Consider the following 20,102-nt stretch of genomic DNA (forward strand, 5'->3'; position numbering starts at 1 on the left):
TTAAAAGTCACTAAAATGACTGCATAATACTAAATAAATACAGAAACACTTCCCTGCCCCTCCACGTAAAACATCTAATTAGGCCTACTTTTAATATTGCAGCCTTGAAAGAGCTGGAGGATACAGCATGAAGCATGTCTACAACATGTTTCCATTTACATACAATAGCTAGGGTGGCCGGTTAGTGCATATGGGGATCGCGAAGGACACATGTTTATGTTATAAAGCTTCTATACTGTGCCAATCACCAGTTGGCATTGGTATCTTGTCTGAGAAAGTTGACGTATTATGGACAAAATTGCCCGTCAGCCCTGTTATCATGCTGGCTAATATCTATGTGTCTTTCGCGATCGCAGATTGGATCACAAAAGACACACGAGGACAAAGTTGTCTGCCCTCCCAGTTAGCATGCCAGCTAATGTGCAACAGCCCCTACATTTAACTAATATATTCTTGGAAAGCGCTATGCAAGAGTGCCAACATGTGTCGGCTGACTTTACTAAACATGAGCAGTTGATAAATGTGCAAATTAAAAGTCTGTCAGGTAGTTATGCTAGAAGTATGTTGAGCAGATACAAATTAATATGCAAAAAATGTATGTTAGAAAAGATTTAAGACATCTGATTTACTCAAATTTCACAAAAGAACAATAGTACAGCTCAGCCTGGGTACAATGTGTCTGTTGCTGAAACAGTGGTTTATGTGTAAGGTTCCAATTAATGTGTGTGTTGGTTCCCAGGCAGTGGTCGAAATGGGTGGGAGCAGTTGGGAGTGGTGTTCCTCTACTTTTTAAAAGTAAGTTCGAATGTTCCTATACTTTTATTTTAAAAAGAAACCTAATGGTTTATTTTTAAAATAAAAGTGTAGGAAGAAGTTGAAACGTACACTTCAGTACTCTGCACTGTGCGTTCCCTTAAACAGCAGGCGCGTTTGCTTCAGGGTTTCTATTGGGCGTGGGAGGGGCGTGGCGATGGGGCTTGTGGTGAGCTGGGATAGGCCAGCAGGAAACATAGTTCCACTACTCCTTTTCTTACACTTCGACCACTGTTCCCTGGTGATCAGTCTTGTGTCCGTCCTGCTCCATGCTGGCCATCCATCCTCAGTGTCCATGAACGTCTCTACAGAACAAGTAAGGCACACTTAGTTCCCTTCATGTGGTAAGCAATTTTGGATTTTCTGCCATTATGTCATACACTCCTTTGGTTGTTTACCATTCTTCTACTCCACTCGGGTGACACTAAGTGGATGCACAGAGTGCCACGCGCCCACGATACAGGCACCCAAATGAACCACTCCAAGACTTCAGAAGCTCAGCAAAAGACAAAAAAAAGATTGCTTTTATTTTTGTAACTTTTTTTCTGTCTACAGTTTTTACTGACAAACGCAATCGGGCACACGTTTATTTTGCTAAGTCGCAAGCTATCACAAACATGTCATGCATTTTCTACAGTGATAAATATAGGGTAAATAATTACGTGTACACAGGCGAGGACTAATGGGGTTGCTAGTATTGTTACCGATAATAGATTATTATGTACACGAAGCCATGTTATATTATCAATAATCTTTTCACAGTGATGTGCAAATGTTAAAATATGGCTTTGCTTTACAAAAAAAGATAAGACAATCCTGGAACAGAGTCATTAACCAAAATGTTATGAAGCATTCCACATTTTTTCGTCGGAAATCGCAATCTTTAAACTCTTTGGCCCTTATTCACAGAGCATTTTCCTATGGGGAATTGCCATTATAAAAGGCTTCTGTGAATGAGGCCCTCTACTTTGTTTGTAAAGGCGCAGTTGAGGCATATTTCCAGTAGGGGGCATTAATTACCAAGGCACGACATTCATGTCACATGTGTTTTCATCTTTAATAAATCATGCTATTCTTTTTTTGGTTACCCAAAGCAATACATCCTCACGAGTGATATAATAGGTCACAAACTGTACAAAAACGCAAGTGTCTGTCCGTCCCCACTGCATACTGGCGAATTGTCGCTAACGAGACTGCAAAAACGTAGGTTAAACAACGATACATATTCAATCCTGGTTTTGGTAACATTTTCTCACAAGAAGAAAGTAGGGGGATAAGGCGCCTGCGGAAGAATAATCTTATATCCACAATATTTACATTCCCTTTGGCTGACGCATATTTACAGTTTCTCCGCGACTCTGTTGTCGCTTGTTGATTAGCGTGTTTCCGGCGTGTGCGCGGCTTGCTCCCCCCCCATGTCTAAAGTGCTTGATTATCGGCATGAGGGAAGAACGCGCGCACTTGTCAAAATCGTCCTCCTCGTCAAGGGGGGTGTGCAGGTTTTGCTCGATGGGCGTGTATTGCTACGTTCGAGATCCCTTATAAAGTAGGATTGGCCTATCACGGACAGGAGACAGGTGACCAGCGTTGCCCCGCAGCACGTCCATTCACACTTACTACATGATTGTGCCATTTGTTGGTGCGTACGCCTCAGCCTTCTGGGGCCACTTCAGGTAGTCGGTTCACGTGCCTGTGGTATGCTTGAAGCCACGTTGCATTAATAACCATGCCATGCAAATACTAAGAGTTGAAATGTCTGTTAACCACTAAACACCTACAGTCACCAAACCCTAAATGAATCCGGGAGTTCCCACGCAGCTTTTGAAATGCACCCACATCCTAAGCGGCAGCAGCGTGGAAGCTGCAGGAATCCTGGAATTCGCAAGTGAGTTTCCTTCAGTCAATCTTTGCAGCACAGCCCTGCGAGTTCTGACCACTGTAGCCAGGATGACATAATTGATGTTCTCCTCACTATCAGCTTTTATGTATACTAAGGAAATTCAAAGCTTAAAAAATTCCCTGATGCCACAAAGTAAGGCACTTCCAGCTATGGTTTCCATGGGAGCCAAAAGAATCAGTCATGAAACCAGGGCATCCTCTTGACACCGGCCTAGTTTTTTGGCCCAGGGAAAAACATGGCAGCGCGCGGTCCTGGCCGTCCATCTTTTGTTGAGATGACGATTGTATTAGACGCCATTTTCTTTGACGACATTAAAGAGCCACAGTTACACGTGTTCGAGATATATTTTCTGCACCCGGTACAGTTCCTTAGTGGGGGTAGGCAGAAAATGGCCGCCCCCACGATAAGGTCTTGGGGTGTGCACACTCACGAAGTCCCCATGAGAATGCAGACGAAAAATATCAGCAAATCCTCGCAGTGGCCTTGTGCTTTGTTGTGTGTTTTTTCCGATTGTCCCATGCTAGATGAACTATGAGTGTACATTGGCGCAGGAGAGGTCATTCCTTATGATTTCGTTTACTGAAAGGAAAGAAAAGGAAGAAAGTTAGGAAAGAAAAGGCAACCCTTTGTTTAACGTGCCTCTTCACATAAAACAACGGGTGTAATTATCAACATTGTCATGCACATTACAACATCTCAACAGCAGCAAGACAGCACTTCCCGTAACATATATATGTCTTCTGCTTTTAAGATAATAGAAGACAACGCAGAACACGTTTAAAATGGCATGCAGACTCGACGGTATGCTCTCTTGTGTTACTATGCTTTGTACGGCACTGAATCACCACCATACATGTTTGAAAGCACTGATCGTTGCCCGTTTCATATTGCGTTGAACAAAAAGGAGAGAAACCATTGTTGGCATGAGGGAAGAAAGCGCACACTTGTCTTGGCAGCAAAATCGTCGTCCTAGTTAAGGGGGATGTGAAGGCCTAAGTTTACTTTTTGCTCGATGGGGATCTATCTCCGCTCACGCTCTGGAAATCAATTACCTGATACGAACCAATGATTTGGATATACTAGCAATATCAGAATCTTGGCTTCATGCTGCCTCTGGCCCACCCGTCTCCGTAGCTATACCCCCAACTACACAATCTATAGCAAAGACAGAGAAGATGCAAGAGGTTGGGTGGGGCGCGGTACCCACATACCTAGAGATTCCTTAATCCTTTGAGAAATGTACAGCGGCACCTTCCCCACCTGTGAACTACTAACCACTAAGCTCAATACCTCACACACATCTACGGTAACCATCCACCTGGTTTACTGTACATTCGAAGAGGATAATTACAACCGCCTTTCAGATTCTAAGCCAACCTCCAAAACCCTTCTCCTTGGAGTCTTCAACCTTGAATTGAAGGATGAAGATAACCAAAATGCGCTCTCATTAACCAACTCCCTCAAGAAGTTGGCCTTCACACAATGCATCACCAACCCGATGCATTGCAAAGGTCAAATCCTCGACTGGTTGGCGATATGAACTGCAACATTACTGTCACTGCCAATCAACCCTGCCTCTGGACAAACCATAATATTATCTCATTCACCTTACCTACCCATGGCATCCTCTCCACAGTAGCCCATCCTCTTCCCCCCACAGCCATTCGGAGCTCCAGAAATATCACTAACGCATTCATCTTGTCACTGCTAGATGAGCTAACCCACGCTCACAACTTGGCCATCGAACCTGCCATCTTGGTGGACCACTACAACTCTGTACTGACTATGGCCATTAATACTGTGGCGCTGCTCACTGTAAGGAAAGCCAAAGCGCAGCTACACCACAGCTCATGGTTCTTACCAGAACTTAAAACCATCAGCCTCCACAAACAGCATGTGGAAACGAAGTGGGAACTCAACCCCACTGAGCAGAACAAAGCCCACTACCTACAAAAAGGCAATCCTTCTAGAAAAATGAAAGACATCACCGGAATCGAGAAAGCAAAATCTAGCTCTAGGGAGCTCTTCACCATCATGCGGTATCACCTACTCCCCCACCCACTAATTGCGCACAGGACAGTGCCTGGTGTGCCAATATCCAATAGGCCCTATTACACAAAATATTCACGTTACAACAAAAAATCAATTGCAAAAAACCTCTTTGAGAATTGGGGCACAGACTGACTCCCCGATAGGGACCCCAACCACCTCGCTCAATGCTCCCCTGTTCCATTTTAAACCGATAACTGAATTAGAGACCACCATTATCATCAATGGCCTTAATCCCTTTCGCTGTCAGGGAAACACCTACCCAGCAACAGTTATAAAGGATTATGCAGAACACCTGACTCCCTTCATTGCCACCCTAATCAACTCTTCCTTCTCCTCCTGCTCAGTTCCCCCAAGCCTCAAGGAAGCCTGTGTCATCCCAAAACAGAAACAAAAAAAACACACTAGACCCCAATATTCCCACCAACTACCGCCTGATTACCACTGTTCCCTTCTTGTTGAAGATCCTGGACTGTGCGGCTTACCTGCAGATCAGGAGCTTCCTTGAGAACCACAATTAGTTGTGCCTATCTGGTTTCCGTCCAAGTCATGGCACAGAAACTGCTCTTTTGGACCTAAAGAATCAACTGGACGAAATCAAAGATGCTGGCAAGACAGCCCTCCTCCTATTGCTAGACTTGTCGGCTGCCTTTGACCTGGTTGATCACCAATTCCTGTGTCGACAACTGGCCTCAGTTGCTTACTTATCATCAAACATCATCACTTGGACCTCCTCCTTCTTGCCTGAAAGAAGTATGAGACTTTTCTCATTGAATACTGCTGCCCCACCAGCCCCAGTAACATGCTGTTATCAATAAGCTGTTATCGGGTTTGCTGGATGATAAAAGAATCTCCTACACAAACTATGCAGACGATACGCAGATCCTGCTCCCCCTTTTGGGAAACTACGAAACCGACTTGCTCAATCTCCTCTCTGTTTACCACATCATCCAGGCCTGGATGGCCTCTCACCAACTATGCCTCAATGATGAAAAGACGGAAATCCTTGTGGCAGTTTCACAATCCTCGCTTAAAAATAAACTCAGCCAAGATTACAAATCTTTCACCATTGAGGGCCTCACCATACCAGTTGCCAGCAATTTCAAAACTCTCAGAATCTATTTGGATGCTACCGTGTCCCTCTCAAGGCAGGTCAATGCAATTGCTTCCTCTGCTGCTCACACATGTGGAAATTAATAAACGCCTGCAGACCATTCCTGACTCCAGAAAGCTGTGTCACCATTTCTAGAGTCCTCATAGGCTCAAGGCTCGACTCTTGCAATGCCCTATTCGCAAGAACCTCAGTGCGGAATATCAACATACTGCAAACCATACAGAATAACGCCCTCAGTGCAGCGCTCAACATCCCAAAGCGCCAACACATCCCTGTAGCTCGGAGAAGCGCACACTAGCTGCCTATTCGAGAGTGCCTCATCTTTAAATCCCTAGCCATTATGCACAAATGTCTCCCAGACAGAGCGCTAAACTATCTCTCACAAAAATTCTCTAAACATCAGTCCACCAGGCCTACACGCTCCACTTACTCCCACCAACTGTCCTTTCTGAGCTTCAGGAGAAAAAGATTGGGGGGTCTAGTTTCCCAGTAATTGCCTATAAGTGTTGGAACACTCTACATTTGCAACTAAGATCTGAACAATCGTATCGGACCTTCAGCAAACAGTTCAAGACCGTACTGTTCTCCACGAACCCACCACACATGGGAGCATTTTGAAAACCCTTAGCCCCATGGAAATGTACTTAAGGCCGTTATTATCGGCAGCTTGTTTTCCCCTTATGCACACCTAAATATTTATGTGAAAGTCTGACAATGCAACATGTAACCAGCGCATTGATGCCTCCGGGTTTAGTGCGCTTAATAAATGAAACAAATAAATAAATAAAATATGTGGTGGTGCGAGTCTAGGTTCTGATTACTTGTCGTAGGCTATTGTATAATCCTGAGCAGTCACCACTTCCTATTAAGGGTGATGGCTCCCTTTTGTGTCTGCGTGATCTGAACTTTCACCCAGCATTCCTTGCAGGCCCTTTATGGCCGAGCAGACTGTGCATTGTAGTTGTTGCAGCGAGCATTCCATGGAAAGCCCAAAGAAAACCTGTTTTCACCTGGAGAAGGAATGTGCAACTTCTCTGTTTCACAATATCCATCATAGACCATATATTCCCCTCTTTATACAAAACGTCTTATTACAACTTTGCCGGTCCGGAAACAACGGTGGCGGTAAGCTTACCACCATCGTGGTTTCCGGACCGGCATGGTACAAGTCTGCAGCTGGGTGCCGTCCAATCCCGTCCGCCAGGTCTCCCCTGGCAGGCGGTACGACACCCGGCTGCAGACTTTCACTGAAACACTGGCACCGTTATTTCAGGGTGCCAGTGTTTCAGTGATCGGGAATGGGGATTCGCCGCCTGACTTACCGACCGCCAGGGCTGTAATGCCCTGGTTATTCCAGCAAGTCAGGTGGTGGTAAATCAGTTTTACCGGCACGGCTGCCGCCGGACTCGTAATGAGGCCCTATAGAGGCCCTATATGTCTTACAATACCTACTCTAAAAGAGGCTTGTTGAGCTGGAGTTCCTGTGGTCGCTACTAAATCTAGCTCGGCCACAACCTCCACTGGTAAATTTATGAAACAGCGGACCGATCGTCTCCTGCACCTGTGCCAGTCTCCACACCCCTAGGTCAGGAATCCGGCCTGCCAAACATTGACCATCTGCATCTGTTCTACTACAATATACTGTTAATGCTTTATTTGTAACAGAATCACATATAACTGCACATTAATATGGGGTGGTAGCCTAATTATATTTTATAAAGATTACTTTACCAACGAGAAGAATTCCCATGGACACCACCTGCTTGTGCATCCCTTCCGCCCCATCCCCACTATCAGTGCATCTGTTTTTGACCAAGTGACTCACACCGGGCTTCTGTTTCATCCCCTAGGCCATCCAGCCTTCTTCACAGATTGCCTTTCAGACTTTACTGAGCTCCTTCAGCCTCGTTTTCTGTGATTACGAATGCAGCAAAGGTCCATGCAAAAGAAGACTGCACGGGATTCCTCATCATCTTCCATATTTTAATGTGTTACAAGAGAAGGAACTTTTAATGGGATCGATCCCACGGCCATTCATTCCACAGAAAATTGCAAGCATCAGACAATTTGAGGTAATCTTAAGATGTATTCAGATGCAATGGATCTATCCGGGTCTTGAAATCTGGCATTTTTGATGTGGAACAAAAATTACTTGGGGTTAAACTTTCTCCAAGGACCACTTTCTCCACTAGGATCACCTCCTTCCCAAGCACCAAGATAGCTTAATTTAATATCGCCATTGAGGCCTTGATTCGCAAAGATTTGTACTAGAGCAAACCAGGAGATGCCCTTGAGTCGATCTCTATCGGTAGACGTTCACGGCCCTCACCTGATTTCCATTAGAACACATGTCGGTGTACCTGCCACCAGTGTTGCTCACATACTCTTCCTTTTGTGGGCAATGTGAATCCCACACAAACCATGTTATTTTTACTCCTGCCACCTATGCCCGCTACACCATAACCTCCACTGAACTACTCCAGCTCCTATTTCGCCCAGCCCAACCAGAGATTACCGTTTTTGAAGCGATCGCTCGAGCCCCAACTGCCACATTGACTTCACTACCGGGTACATGCTACACAGCACCTCGTACCAGCGCCACTCATAGTGGCGTGCTGTGCGCCTGTAGGAGTGTGAGTGCGCCTTCCTTTAGGGTGCTGGTGTCTTACCAACAGCAATCAGCCCGGGGGCCTTCAGCATCTCTGATTTCCAGCTGATTATAACTGATTCACAAAGCCTGAAATTGGAGCAAGTCTGGAGCCTCTTTGCTCTGGAATGTCAGAAGTGCTCCAGCCAGCTCAAGAGAGGCTTCAGTTTTGGGCTTTTTGACTCTGATGTGAGGAAGCAGGCGGACATCTTTGTGATACAGGCCTCAACTGCTTATCAGTCACTTTGTGCCAGCACTTGAGAAAAGACAACTCCAGGAGTCAAGCTGCACCTGCCGACCACAGCGTTCAGGAAAATGAGTCTGTGTGTGGGGGGGGGGGGAGGGGTGGGAGAGGGGTGTTACCCAATCTCCATCAGTTCCTGCGAGGTCATTTGTCAACATCCTGAACTCTAGTTGGCAAATCACTCCACGGCGATGTACATTTCTTTTTAGGAACATACTTTTAAGATTAGTTCATAACAGGCGTTTTAAAATGTGTGCTCTGGTCACACACGGCTAAGTGTGTTCTTTTATGTTACTATAAAGGAAACAGGGTGACCCAGAAGTGAGGAAGGTTGACCATAGTTTCCACGGATCCTGAACACTGGCACATCAGAGGAGGGTGATGTAGGCATTCTAACCCCTTCCCAAATAACCCACCTTCAAGAGATGCCCCTTGCTCGACCTGGGAGATTGATGTTATACTGTCCTTGAGTGGCCCTCATACAACCCACCGCAGAACGCAACGCGCAGGCAACCATGTTGCAAATACGTTTTCACGAGCTACGTTAAACGTATACAAAAATTGGGCAAGTCTCAGTCCTCGTGAATGGGTATAACGAAAAGCAAACGGGTGCCGGCAGAAAAACAAACGCAATCTATGGGTGACCTTTAGCCTGTACGAGACACTGCCGGCGATAACGGTATTTTCTTTTCCCGCGTCTCTTCTTTCGCTCTTTTTCGCCCCCTGATGATTGTCGAGCCGCCTCGTTTCCCACACTCGAATTATGTCCATTTATCAGCTTGTGTGCTTTGGCAGAGGGACAGGAAATGACTGGTCCTGGCACACGGGCCGTGGCAGAGTGAACCGCACAACATCCCTTCTGTTTCCAGCCGCGCCCCCACCCACGGCCGCCACCGCCACCCGATCTGCGGCGAGATATTCAAAATGTCACCCCCGGCCTGTCACTGGATGCGTCCGCTCAGAGTTTTCCTAACATTATTTGGGGAGGCGGAAGCGCGTGCCCACGTCACGGAACGAGAAAGGGGCAAAGGTCCAGGTTTCCCCTTTGCCCACGAGCCGCCACCGCACACTGCCCGGCCAGATAACTCCATGGACTTGTTGGCTGGGCCCAAAAAAACAACTTCCTGGCATAATTAGGTGCGCATTTTCAGAAATATGATTATCATAAATTAATAATAGATTAATCGAAAGGAGTGGAGAAAACATCTCCATGAATTAACAAGAGACATACTTTTCTCCCATGAATATTAGTCCCTGGCCAAGCGGATTTATTTTGGCTATGGCGTGCATTTGGAGTTGAAAGATCCGCTTTATGGCCCTGCTATTTTCAGACTTCTGACGCAGTATAAAAGCTGCACAGTGTACTCTACATAGTAATGTATTCAGTGTGCAGAAGCAACCGTGTTAGAAAACTAGCAAGCTAGGGCGCACCTTAAAGTTAGGGCAGGGCTGGCCGAAAATATGCCGGTCCACAAGGAGGACTTTGATAATGTTATGTGATGGACGGACAATCACACTAGAGGCCAGAAGGCGTCTCCGCGAAGGCCTCCTTAAGTGCAGACTCTCCACAGGTGGCGGTCATTCAGAACAGCGCACTAGACCCAAAGGGGTGCACTCGTAGTATGCCCCTGGCTTCTGAACAACAACACATACACAGTACTTTTAGACGGATGAGATACCACTCAATTATGACGGGGAACCAATAAATAGTTCCTTTCCATCTTGTATTCATTGGTTACCATGACCTTCAGCCCTAGCCACTCAGCCGACAGCCTGTTTGGTCTACTGGCTGTCTAGGCTGGCCCAGGGTTACTTGTAGGAAGTCCAATGTCCAGGGCATTCATTTTACGCTGCATTCTGGGATGAATGTGTCCTGATTTATAGGACGGACATAATAATAACTGCAGCTTGTATGGCGCAATTTATACTGAGCCTTCTACAGCATGTCAGGGTCGCGCCTTGTATTTTTGCTGCACTAGACAACGGGCCAGACTCATGGAATTTTTTGCAGAGTTCAAAGTGACTTTGCATTGCTGAAAAGTGACTTTTCACGGCCACCACCCTTTTCCAACGGAGGGCCACTCGGGTACCCCTTTCTGGAAGTGGCCTAGTGAAGCAGCCTGGTATTGACATGTCCTCGAATCAATGTGCTATGTTACTCTGGTTGTGTACTGTGCCGTATGGCCACTGTAGTAGTTCATCTCAGAGGCACATTGCACACAGGGTCACCAGGTCCTAGACTGCTGGGAACCATTGCATGAGCAAAGGTGAAGTGAGAGGAAGCAGGAAAGGAGTTTACAGACACAGTGAGGAATATGGAGAATTGATCGTCCATTACATGTGGGCTATTTTCTAGGAAACAGTGACTCAGAAGGGAGTGTGTTGAACTAACATACTCACTGGGATTATAAGGCAGTTTTGGGGTGCTATAGGTTAGAGATACACGGGTACATGAGGGACAAAGAGCGTGCCATTTGTCAAGGGACCCTGAGTTTAACCCATTGTTTACAGTTCCCATACCATTTTTGATCATTGGCTTCTCGATAAAATTGCATTCACATGAATGCATTCAGAGCCTAATTCACAGAACGTTTTCCTATGGGATTGCACCATTATACAACACTTCTGCGAATCAGGCCCTCAGTGTATTTAATAAAACAGAGTAGTTACGATCAAACCCAAAATCAAAGGGCCGGAAAGATTACTGGGAATCCTATGAAGACTGCTGCCATTTTTCCTGAAAACTCAACCTTTTTGCAAAACCCAATTTTTTCCTCAGCGACTTTCAGCATTGTTCTCCAAATTCTTTTGTTTTTTTTTAATCATAGAAGCTTGAGGGCGTTTAATGATAGCAATCTGCGCTTTGCTTTAGGTGTATAATTGCACATGAATGGACATTATGGAAATGTTAATTAAGATTTTATTTCTTTTGAAAGACTTTAGAGCACAACCCTCCTTGAACAGTTGGCACTGCATGCCACTTCACAATTATAATTCATGCCGGGACACAGTACGCAGCCATGGGACAAGTAAAATACATAATTAGAATGAACGGTAATCAAATGATAACTTAAAGCGAGTTTTCAAACAAAGTCCTCATCTGGCTTAAAAAGCCAGACATGTGCTTTTGTCAGACGGTGGAGGGGTAGTCCAGGAAAAAATACACAGGGCATTAACAACATTATCATTAGCAGTGATAATAAGAATAATTACACACTGTGCTATTTATTTATTTTTGGTTATTTAGTTTAGCGCCAATATGTCGCCTTTCAGCCAACACAGAACACAGACAAACTGAGGTGCGTGTAAGGAGGAAGAATAGAAGGGGAGGAAAGTAAATATCTGGAGAACAAGAAAGTGAAGGAGGGAAAAAGAAGCAAAGGCCTGCAGAGAGGGTTAGGGAAACAGAGCAAAAGGGGTTGGGGAGGGGGAGCAGTGCTTTTTGTAAAAAAAGAAGTTCCTTGGCTCAAATATTTTCAGGCACTCCTGTGACACATCGGGGTGGCACCTCGCCTCCCAATGCTACTAAACCACTAATGTCACCAACCACTGCTGCCACCAACCGCTGCTGCTCTCCCACAGTCTCACCATATTTAGGGTTGGTGCTTCAAGCTCCAGCAAGTCCTTGGGGTGATGGGTGCAGTAATCATGGCAGATGTGCGATTTGCAAATACCAATCAACATAAAATAAAATAACATAACAGTTGTGTAGAGGAGCAAGTGGATGCATTCTCGCTGGCCAACACCCCCTCACCCTATTTGAGTAACAGACGAGGAGCTACAATTGGGAACCCATGTATACGTTTATTTTCTAGGCTTGGCTTTAAATATAACACGCCCAAACCTATTTAGTTAAGCACTGCCTACATCAATTTCGGTGGTTTATCACGTATATGCATTTTAAGATACTCCCTGCTAGAGAGGCTGTGGGCCGATGGACTGCGGTTCCCCTATGAGGAAAGGATTTGTCGCTTCTGCTCTAAAGAAGTTGAAACCACACGGCACCTATTTACCAGCTGTCCTAAGTTGCTGAACCTGTATACCAAGGGGAATTCTGCCATGATTTCCAATATCGATCCCTGAATACAGATCAGTTCTGGAGCCACATGTACAGTGCGGAATCTCTTATAGGACCTGTAGCTGCATTTCATATCTGGAAGGAAATCATAGCCTGCACCTGTTGACCTGTTATTATGTTATGCCAACAGGGAATCTAGACACTGCTTTTAATGGAAAAGAAAATACTTGCAATGATTTCTTGCTTCATTTTTACCCTTCTTCTTTTAAGATGTAAGGCAATAAGTGGAAATGTTTTAATATGACGGATATTTGTGACTTTCCTTTCTATCATGTATACTGCTCAATTCATGGTCTTATGTATGTCCTTAAGGTTTATAACTTTGTTCAACCAAATGCACAATAAATAAAAAAATATATTTTTTAAAAGTATACGTTTATGCAACATGTCCCTACCGCGTCGACTGTATGAAAAAAGATGTGCAGTCAGACAGCCATTCAGAAGATACCCTCATGTGGAAACAAAAGAAGAAACTTGCCAAGAGGGATTTTCCTTGCCAAGATGTCGAAAAGCTGCCATGAATAAAATGATGTGCAACATAAATATACATTAAACAAAGCCTTATAACAGCAAAAGAATGTCCGAAAGAAGATATATGACCCTATGCTGACACGATATGAAAATACTTAAGAATGACGATGTAACTGAAGTAATAATAGAACCATATATATTATGATGCAGTATTGGGTGATTAAAAGGCACAAAGTCAATATGGGAGAGAGTGAGCATATCTCTAAGGGACAAAAAAGAACTGCACCCAGCAAAAATGGAATCAAATAAGCATAAAAGCACAGTTGATATGGACAAATTCATGGTCTTACAACACGTGATGAAGAACTGGCAAACAAGGGTTATTCATTAGGCCTAAAGCTAAGATAGCAGTGTACCTACACTCTCTCGGATGGCCCGAGGCTGTGCAGACTTGCAAGGACAACCTTCAAATAGAAGACGATGACATGAGACCTACTGATGAAAGAGGATGGTCTGATTGGGAAACAATGAAAGAACTGATGTATCTCCAAACACCTGGGTTTTGTTTCTATGTACGTGCTGCTAGCAAGTCGAATGGCCAAGGTTGGATTTGGGTTGCCAACCAATTAGAATAGCTTGCCATGCACTTTTACATGCAATGTTGCAAAGTATTGTTCTGCTGCTACATTTTCTGCTATAACGAGTGCCGTACACCATGTTTAGAAATAGCTGAGGGTTTGTCTCACATATAAGAAACCACCAATGAAAGACAACATGCACATTTTCTATAGGTAGAGATGATCTCCTAATCCAATCCCATCTCTCAATAGGTTTTTACTGTTTGCCATGTAGGATCATGTCATAGATGATGCATCCAGCATTATATAAGCTAAAAACAAATGATAAGGCAGTGTGATACTGCATGAGTCGAGTTAATGAGTGTATATTCGCCCTGCTTTACTTCTCGAGATTAAAGCAGTATTTTACCATCTCCTATGAGTCTGCCCAGTTATTGGGTCTGAGGTATTTTGCATGGTAATTCCATCTAGCACAAATGCTTCAAGGTGCTACAGCACAGTTGTGTCTTGAATTGAGACATCAACTGATTAAATGGTTCTTTAAACACATCATACTCATTATCATTTTACTATTGTCCTGTAGCTGGCAAGCAAGACATTTGGACTGTCTAGCCACATAAAATAGAGCAAAAAAACTTTCTTCCTGTAGTAAAATCATGGACAAATGCAGGCAAAATCAACACCGAAGTGATGAACGTGCCTGTCACACTAGGAACATCTTCTATGGATCGACACTCAGCGCAGGTACTCCACCTTGGCAGTGGCCTTTCCCCTGGCCTTACAGCTGTGAGTGTTTCTGCTAGTTGCTAACTGTACAGCTATCATCTTCCTTGTATTGGGTGCCTCACTGCCCCGCTAATGGCATTGGCGACTGTGTGGCATCACCCGCAATCAAGTGCATACATGTGTTTAGGCCCCAGATACTCGGGGGCCTGGCATGTTCCTGTGTATTCATCAACTCACCCCTTGCTGGCTGCATACCAAAGGAGAAGGGCTGTGCCCAGTTTAACAAAGAACTGCATGTGCCTGCTGAGTGTCCCCGGACTGTAGAGGCTCAAAAACATTGCGTGCCATGCGCCAGCCATATAACTGACACTGCCTGCTCAACGGGTTAGCTGCCCCTGGTACTGCAGCTGGCTGGATGCTGAACATGTACGTGCTGGAGTCACCCCCTTACTATAGCAGTTCTGGAGGTTATTACAGTAGGGAAACAGTGCCAATGCAATGCACACTGACTGCAGCCATGTGCAGGCATGGTGAGCACCAGTGGCCAGAACCACTTAATTTAGTCATATGTATAGCAATCTAAAATGGTTCATTCCGTACATTACAGAATGTATCACCCAAGTGCTGTTAAACGTTATGGACCCCTTCTGATCGACGCAGACCGTACAGTCGGAACAACACGACTGCTTCCACCTTTTGTGCTCTCCCAGCCAGATTCTAATGATCAACCGCATGAAGTAATTTCATGTACGAAACTACTACAGGCGGGTAATCCTCTTTGAGTTACCCCATACACACATGCACACATACACCAGAGATCAGTAATAGCCGCCATCATGAAAAATCATAGCTGCAATCATTACAGCGGATCCATATGGACTCCGTCTTACTGCTCTAAGCACATGCAGGAACACATGCAAAGTGCGTATGGATTCCTGACTCAACCTCCATCAAAATTTGTATGGACGCGGAGAAACAAGCCAAGTTGATCACCCGCCCTGCTTGCCCCTGCACCCAGGCCATCAGATCCAACATGGTGCGGATGAAAACCATTGGAATTATTTTTCTCTGATGGATTTGACACATCCTAACCGTTTCCATCTGCATAAAAACGTGGATGGATAAGTGTTTGTGGACGCATGCCGAAATCAATAGGAGTGAAAGGGAGGCATGGAGAAGGCCACCTAGGTTTAGAACACCTAACATGGCAGGACCTTCATCAGGGAACAAGAAGTATGTAAGACTTACCTTTACAAGGCCGTGGGTGCACTTTCTTGAGACTATAGTGAGACGATGATGTGTCTGGGTCTCTGATTAGACTACATTGTACTGCTGGTTTGGAGAAAGGCACATTTATGAGCAGGGGCTAATGCAAGGCACTATTGAGCTCCCGGGAACACTACGTTTAAAGGGTGAGTGGATTTAGCGGTATATCTCAATATATAGAGTATATTTATGAGTGTGCATACATGCATCAAACATACAGATCTCGATGCATGCTGCTTGTGTTGGGTTAACCATAGGCACAGTATACTGTGTATTCTGAGACAAGCGGCCTCATTACAAGTCTTGCAGGCTGTAAATAAGGGTCCGGTAGCAACGTACCGGCACCCTTTCCGTACTGATAGACTATGAGAATGCCTGTAGGGGCTGGTGCTCCCGGCAGGTCTGACCTGCCGGGAGCACCAGCCCCTGCAGGCAAAGGTGCAGCCCTATGGCACTCCACGAGAATGGAGACTTACAGTTCCTGCCACCTGACAACTCTGGGACTTTTAATATCCCGGTGGCACCAGGATATCAGGCGGCGGAAACAGTGTTACGAGGTCGAGGGCAACCCGCCGGTGCTGACCTCGTAATGAGGCCCAATGTACTGTTCAGTTCATGTATGACATTATTTGGGAAATGTGTTTGAAAAGACACTTTTAGAGTGTTTAGTTACATTTGGCATGTCATTAGTGTCTGCTAATTGTTGAATGTTGTTTGTTTTGATGTTTTTGTGATTAGTATGTATACAATATACCCACCATGTGGGTGAAAAGAATGGGTCTGTGTTTTATGAATGTTTTTTAAGATTTTTTTTCCAATGTGGAATGAATTAAAATTATTTGAATGAAATGTATTTTATATGTAAGTAAGGTGCACTATGTCCATTATTTCAGGACTGATGGTGTGAAGACAACTTTCAGCACCCTATTACTGCAGATGAGAGGGATTTTGTATTGAATTGTATACTTCTCTTTTTGTAAAGAAAAGTGACATTATCACAAAACACAAGTGTGATGGTATAAGGTTCTCTGTTAATAAACACCTGAAATTGAAGGAAACTTAAGGATAATGTAATTATGGCCATTTCATGTAGGGGTGTACCGAAATTCAGTATGAAATAAGTATTCGCCCGAATTTCAGCTGACAGAATACTTAATGATCACTCAAAGCTGAATAGTTTGCCCTACAAAATACATTAAGTACCACTTTGACTGCATGCCTGGAATCATTCAGGCATGTCATGTTTATCATTTAAAAGGATCATTAAACACATGCTACTGTCACTTTTCTGAATGAATATAGGCAGAGCAGAGCAGATGTGTGAAAGGGAAAACAATTTCCCACCCTTCATGTGCTGGAGTGATTTTCATCTGTTGGTTTGTTGGGGAAGGGTGCGATTAAGCCAAACTCTTCATATTTTGAAAGTATCTCTGGTCTCCCCTGTATTTTTGCAATTGAAAACCATTGAGCAGGAACAATAGTTTATGAAGTCACAATTGGAAAATTGTATTTTATTTAGGCACTTATTGATTTGCTGATGACCTGTGTGAGAAATGTGAGTTACAGGTTCCAATCCCATCAATTCCTAATCCAAATAATATAAAAAAATTGCAGCAAAGAACTGTTTACATCCTGCAGGCTAACGTTATAAAAGCAAGTAAGGGGGCTCAGTGGGAAGTGCGCATGTGGCAGAGATGTGATTATAAAATCAAAAAATAGGTTACAATTCCTGACCTCCAACTTTTTCATGTTGCCAAAATGAGTCCTTTTCAATCGCGCAAAAGTGACAGATATTACTAAAGAATGTGGCTATATTATTTCACCAAAATCCCCTATTCTGTGGAAGCAGAAACATTGGTCCAAATTCATGTACAAGTGAAACAAATAAGTAAAACAAATATGCATATGCCAATTAAAGATCTGAAAATCAGCATTGTCCATTCCCTATATGGCAGCCGAGAACCATGGAGGACTTAGCATTCCCTATATATTTTTGTCTGCTGTCTTTAGCCATGCCCCAAATACACCACAAACATACCCCACCTGAAAAAGAAAGAAAATTAACTATTAATGAAAAGACATTTTTCAAATGCCTCATCCCTACTTATTACCACAGGTATAAAGCATGGCTTTTGCATCCCAAAGGTTTGTATTCAGTAGCACCTCTGCAGTCAGTAGGGTGCTAATTGATGTAATTGCTTCATTTGTGTTTCAGTGCCTTGCTGTAGCCAGAAGGCTAAAGATGGGCAGGCCGAAAAAAAACATTTTAAAGTACAGGTAGACCCATCCCAGTCTCCCCTCACAGTGATTGCACACATCCATACTATACTTTTTGGCTAGTCTTATAGTCTTAGTTATTTGGGCCCTGCCCAACAAACGACACTTATGAATGGACAAAAATACAAACTGTGCTGTTATTGAACAGTTTATTTTCTTTTCATTTATTCCTTTCATGGGTTACACAAACATCATCCGTAGACAACAAAGAAAATAATGGTAATTAAGAATGGATAAACATATTTTAAAGTTTGTTTTTCATTTACAAAGTGTTTTTCCTGTCTACATAACTTTATTTCAAAAGTAACTATTCGGCTCCATCCGAAGGCTTGTCCAACTATTCGTTATTCGGCCAAATACTTAAATCTATTTGGTACACCCCTAGTGTCATGTAACACCTATAAGCAGGCATTTCAAGAAATGCACATACATTATCATGAAGATTAATTTCTACAGGGAAAAGTCAAGGAATGTACATGTTAACTTGCTTGCCTGGACAGATGGTAATACACATTGGTTGCAACGTATACCACTGCAGACAGTGCTACAAAAGCAGTGACCCTCCTGTGGATGCCTCTGCAGGCCCACCTTTATGCTGTTTGAACATGGCAGATTATAAAAAACAGTCACATTGTACATTCCTGTAAAGAATCCTGTTTCACCATTGTTGAAGAAGTGTGCCACACAGTGGCCCCTCAGCCGATCAGACATTATGTTACCTTATTGAACTGTAGTGGTCTTGTGGACTTGGCAACTTGCCTGAAATTTTACTTATTTTTCACCCTCTCTGGTGTGAGTAAACAGAGTGTAGCCTTTGAGTGAAATGGAAAAGGGTGAAAGTGAGGGAGAGTCAGAAGCAGGAATAGAAAAGTAACACAGACAAACAAATTGGAAGGCTATGAGGGGGTTGAGGTAGAAGGTGTGTGATTGTGTAAATAAGGGAGCAGGTGTAATGTTAACTCGTGGATCAGATTAAATGCTGATCATATACAGGTAAAATAAGAATCTTGTGGTAACTAGCATTTCCCAGTGATGGCAGCGTCTAGTATATTGGAACGATGCCCTAGAACTAGTGGAAGCGTGGTTGTGAGGTGGGCCAACGTGTGCTCGGGAAGCCCTTGAAGTGTGTTGGGCAGGTAGTTGGATAGAATTTTTCAGGTATCCCCTGCAAACCCCAGAAAAAATCTGGAACTCCCAACTGTCAAAGACAAGGATTGGCTGTGTAAAAGGCTGTGTAAAAAGGTGAATGTGAGGCCCATGGTGGGAGAGAGGGGAATGAGTCATGCAATTAGTCCTCCTAGAGCCTATACCTGCATGGCTTCTCAAGGAAGGTAAATTCACTAATGTGAGCTGAGGGTGGGCTAACACAAGTCTTCATGTTAGGGGGCTCTGGCTTTTTGAAAAGGAAAGATGTGCTAGGTCTCTTCACATTGTGGTGTACCCCAGGGATCTAACCTCTCTTCCTGGCTCTTCAACCAATACCTGGTACCTCTCGCCCACTGCATTGCCGCTCTCTGCTCCAACTTTCAGTGCTATGCGGATGACACTCAGCTCGTTTTCAGGCTTCCCTCTAACACCTCTTCTCCTTCTCTCATCTTTGACTGTCTGTCTGCTATCCAGGAGTGGTGTGCCACCACTGATCTCTGTCTTAATGCCAGTAAGATTGACCTCATCAGCACAACTGCTCCCTCCTTTCCTGTCACTCTCTGGCCGGCATCCCTTGGCCCTCTTCCTGCTCCCACCTGTGAGGCTAAGAACCTTGGGGTCATCTTCAAGTCCACACTCTTCTTTTCTCCTCACATCTCTGACGTCTCTAAGAAGTCAAACTACCAACTGCACCTCCTCGGAGGCATTCTTCCTTTCCTCTTCTTCCCCAGAAGCTCGCTGCCTCTAGAGCTTTGGTTCTCTCTAGGCTGGACTACTGCAGCAGCCTCTTTTT

The 20,102-nt window shown here is 44.3% G+C and overlaps 1 protein-coding gene across 4 annotated transcripts in view; it reads right to left on the bottom strand.

The window, feature by feature from the left end:
- Window positions 1–1,310: 1,310 nt before the first annotated feature.
- Window positions 1,311–20,102, bottom strand: part of NFATC1 (nuclear factor of activated T cells 1) — a 497,899-nt gene continuing 479,107 nt past the window's right edge. For all 4 annotated transcript variants that reach the window (XM_069620652.1, XM_069620650.1, XM_069620653.1 and 1 more), the window contains one exon: window positions 1,311–3,292. In XM_069620652.1, coding sequence (XP_069476753.1) covers window positions 3,243–3,292 — 50 coding nt within the window. In that variant the 3' untranslated portion in view covers window positions 1,311–3,242. The remainder of the gene's footprint in view (window positions 3,293–20,102) is intronic.

This window comes from Ambystoma mexicanum, chromosome 5q (assembly GCF_040938575.1).
Source record: "Ambystoma mexicanum isolate Mex_15411 chromosome 5q, UKY_AmexF1_1, whole genome shotgun sequence".
NCBI lineage: Eukaryota > Metazoa > Chordata > Amphibia > Caudata > Ambystomatidae > Ambystoma > Ambystoma mexicanum.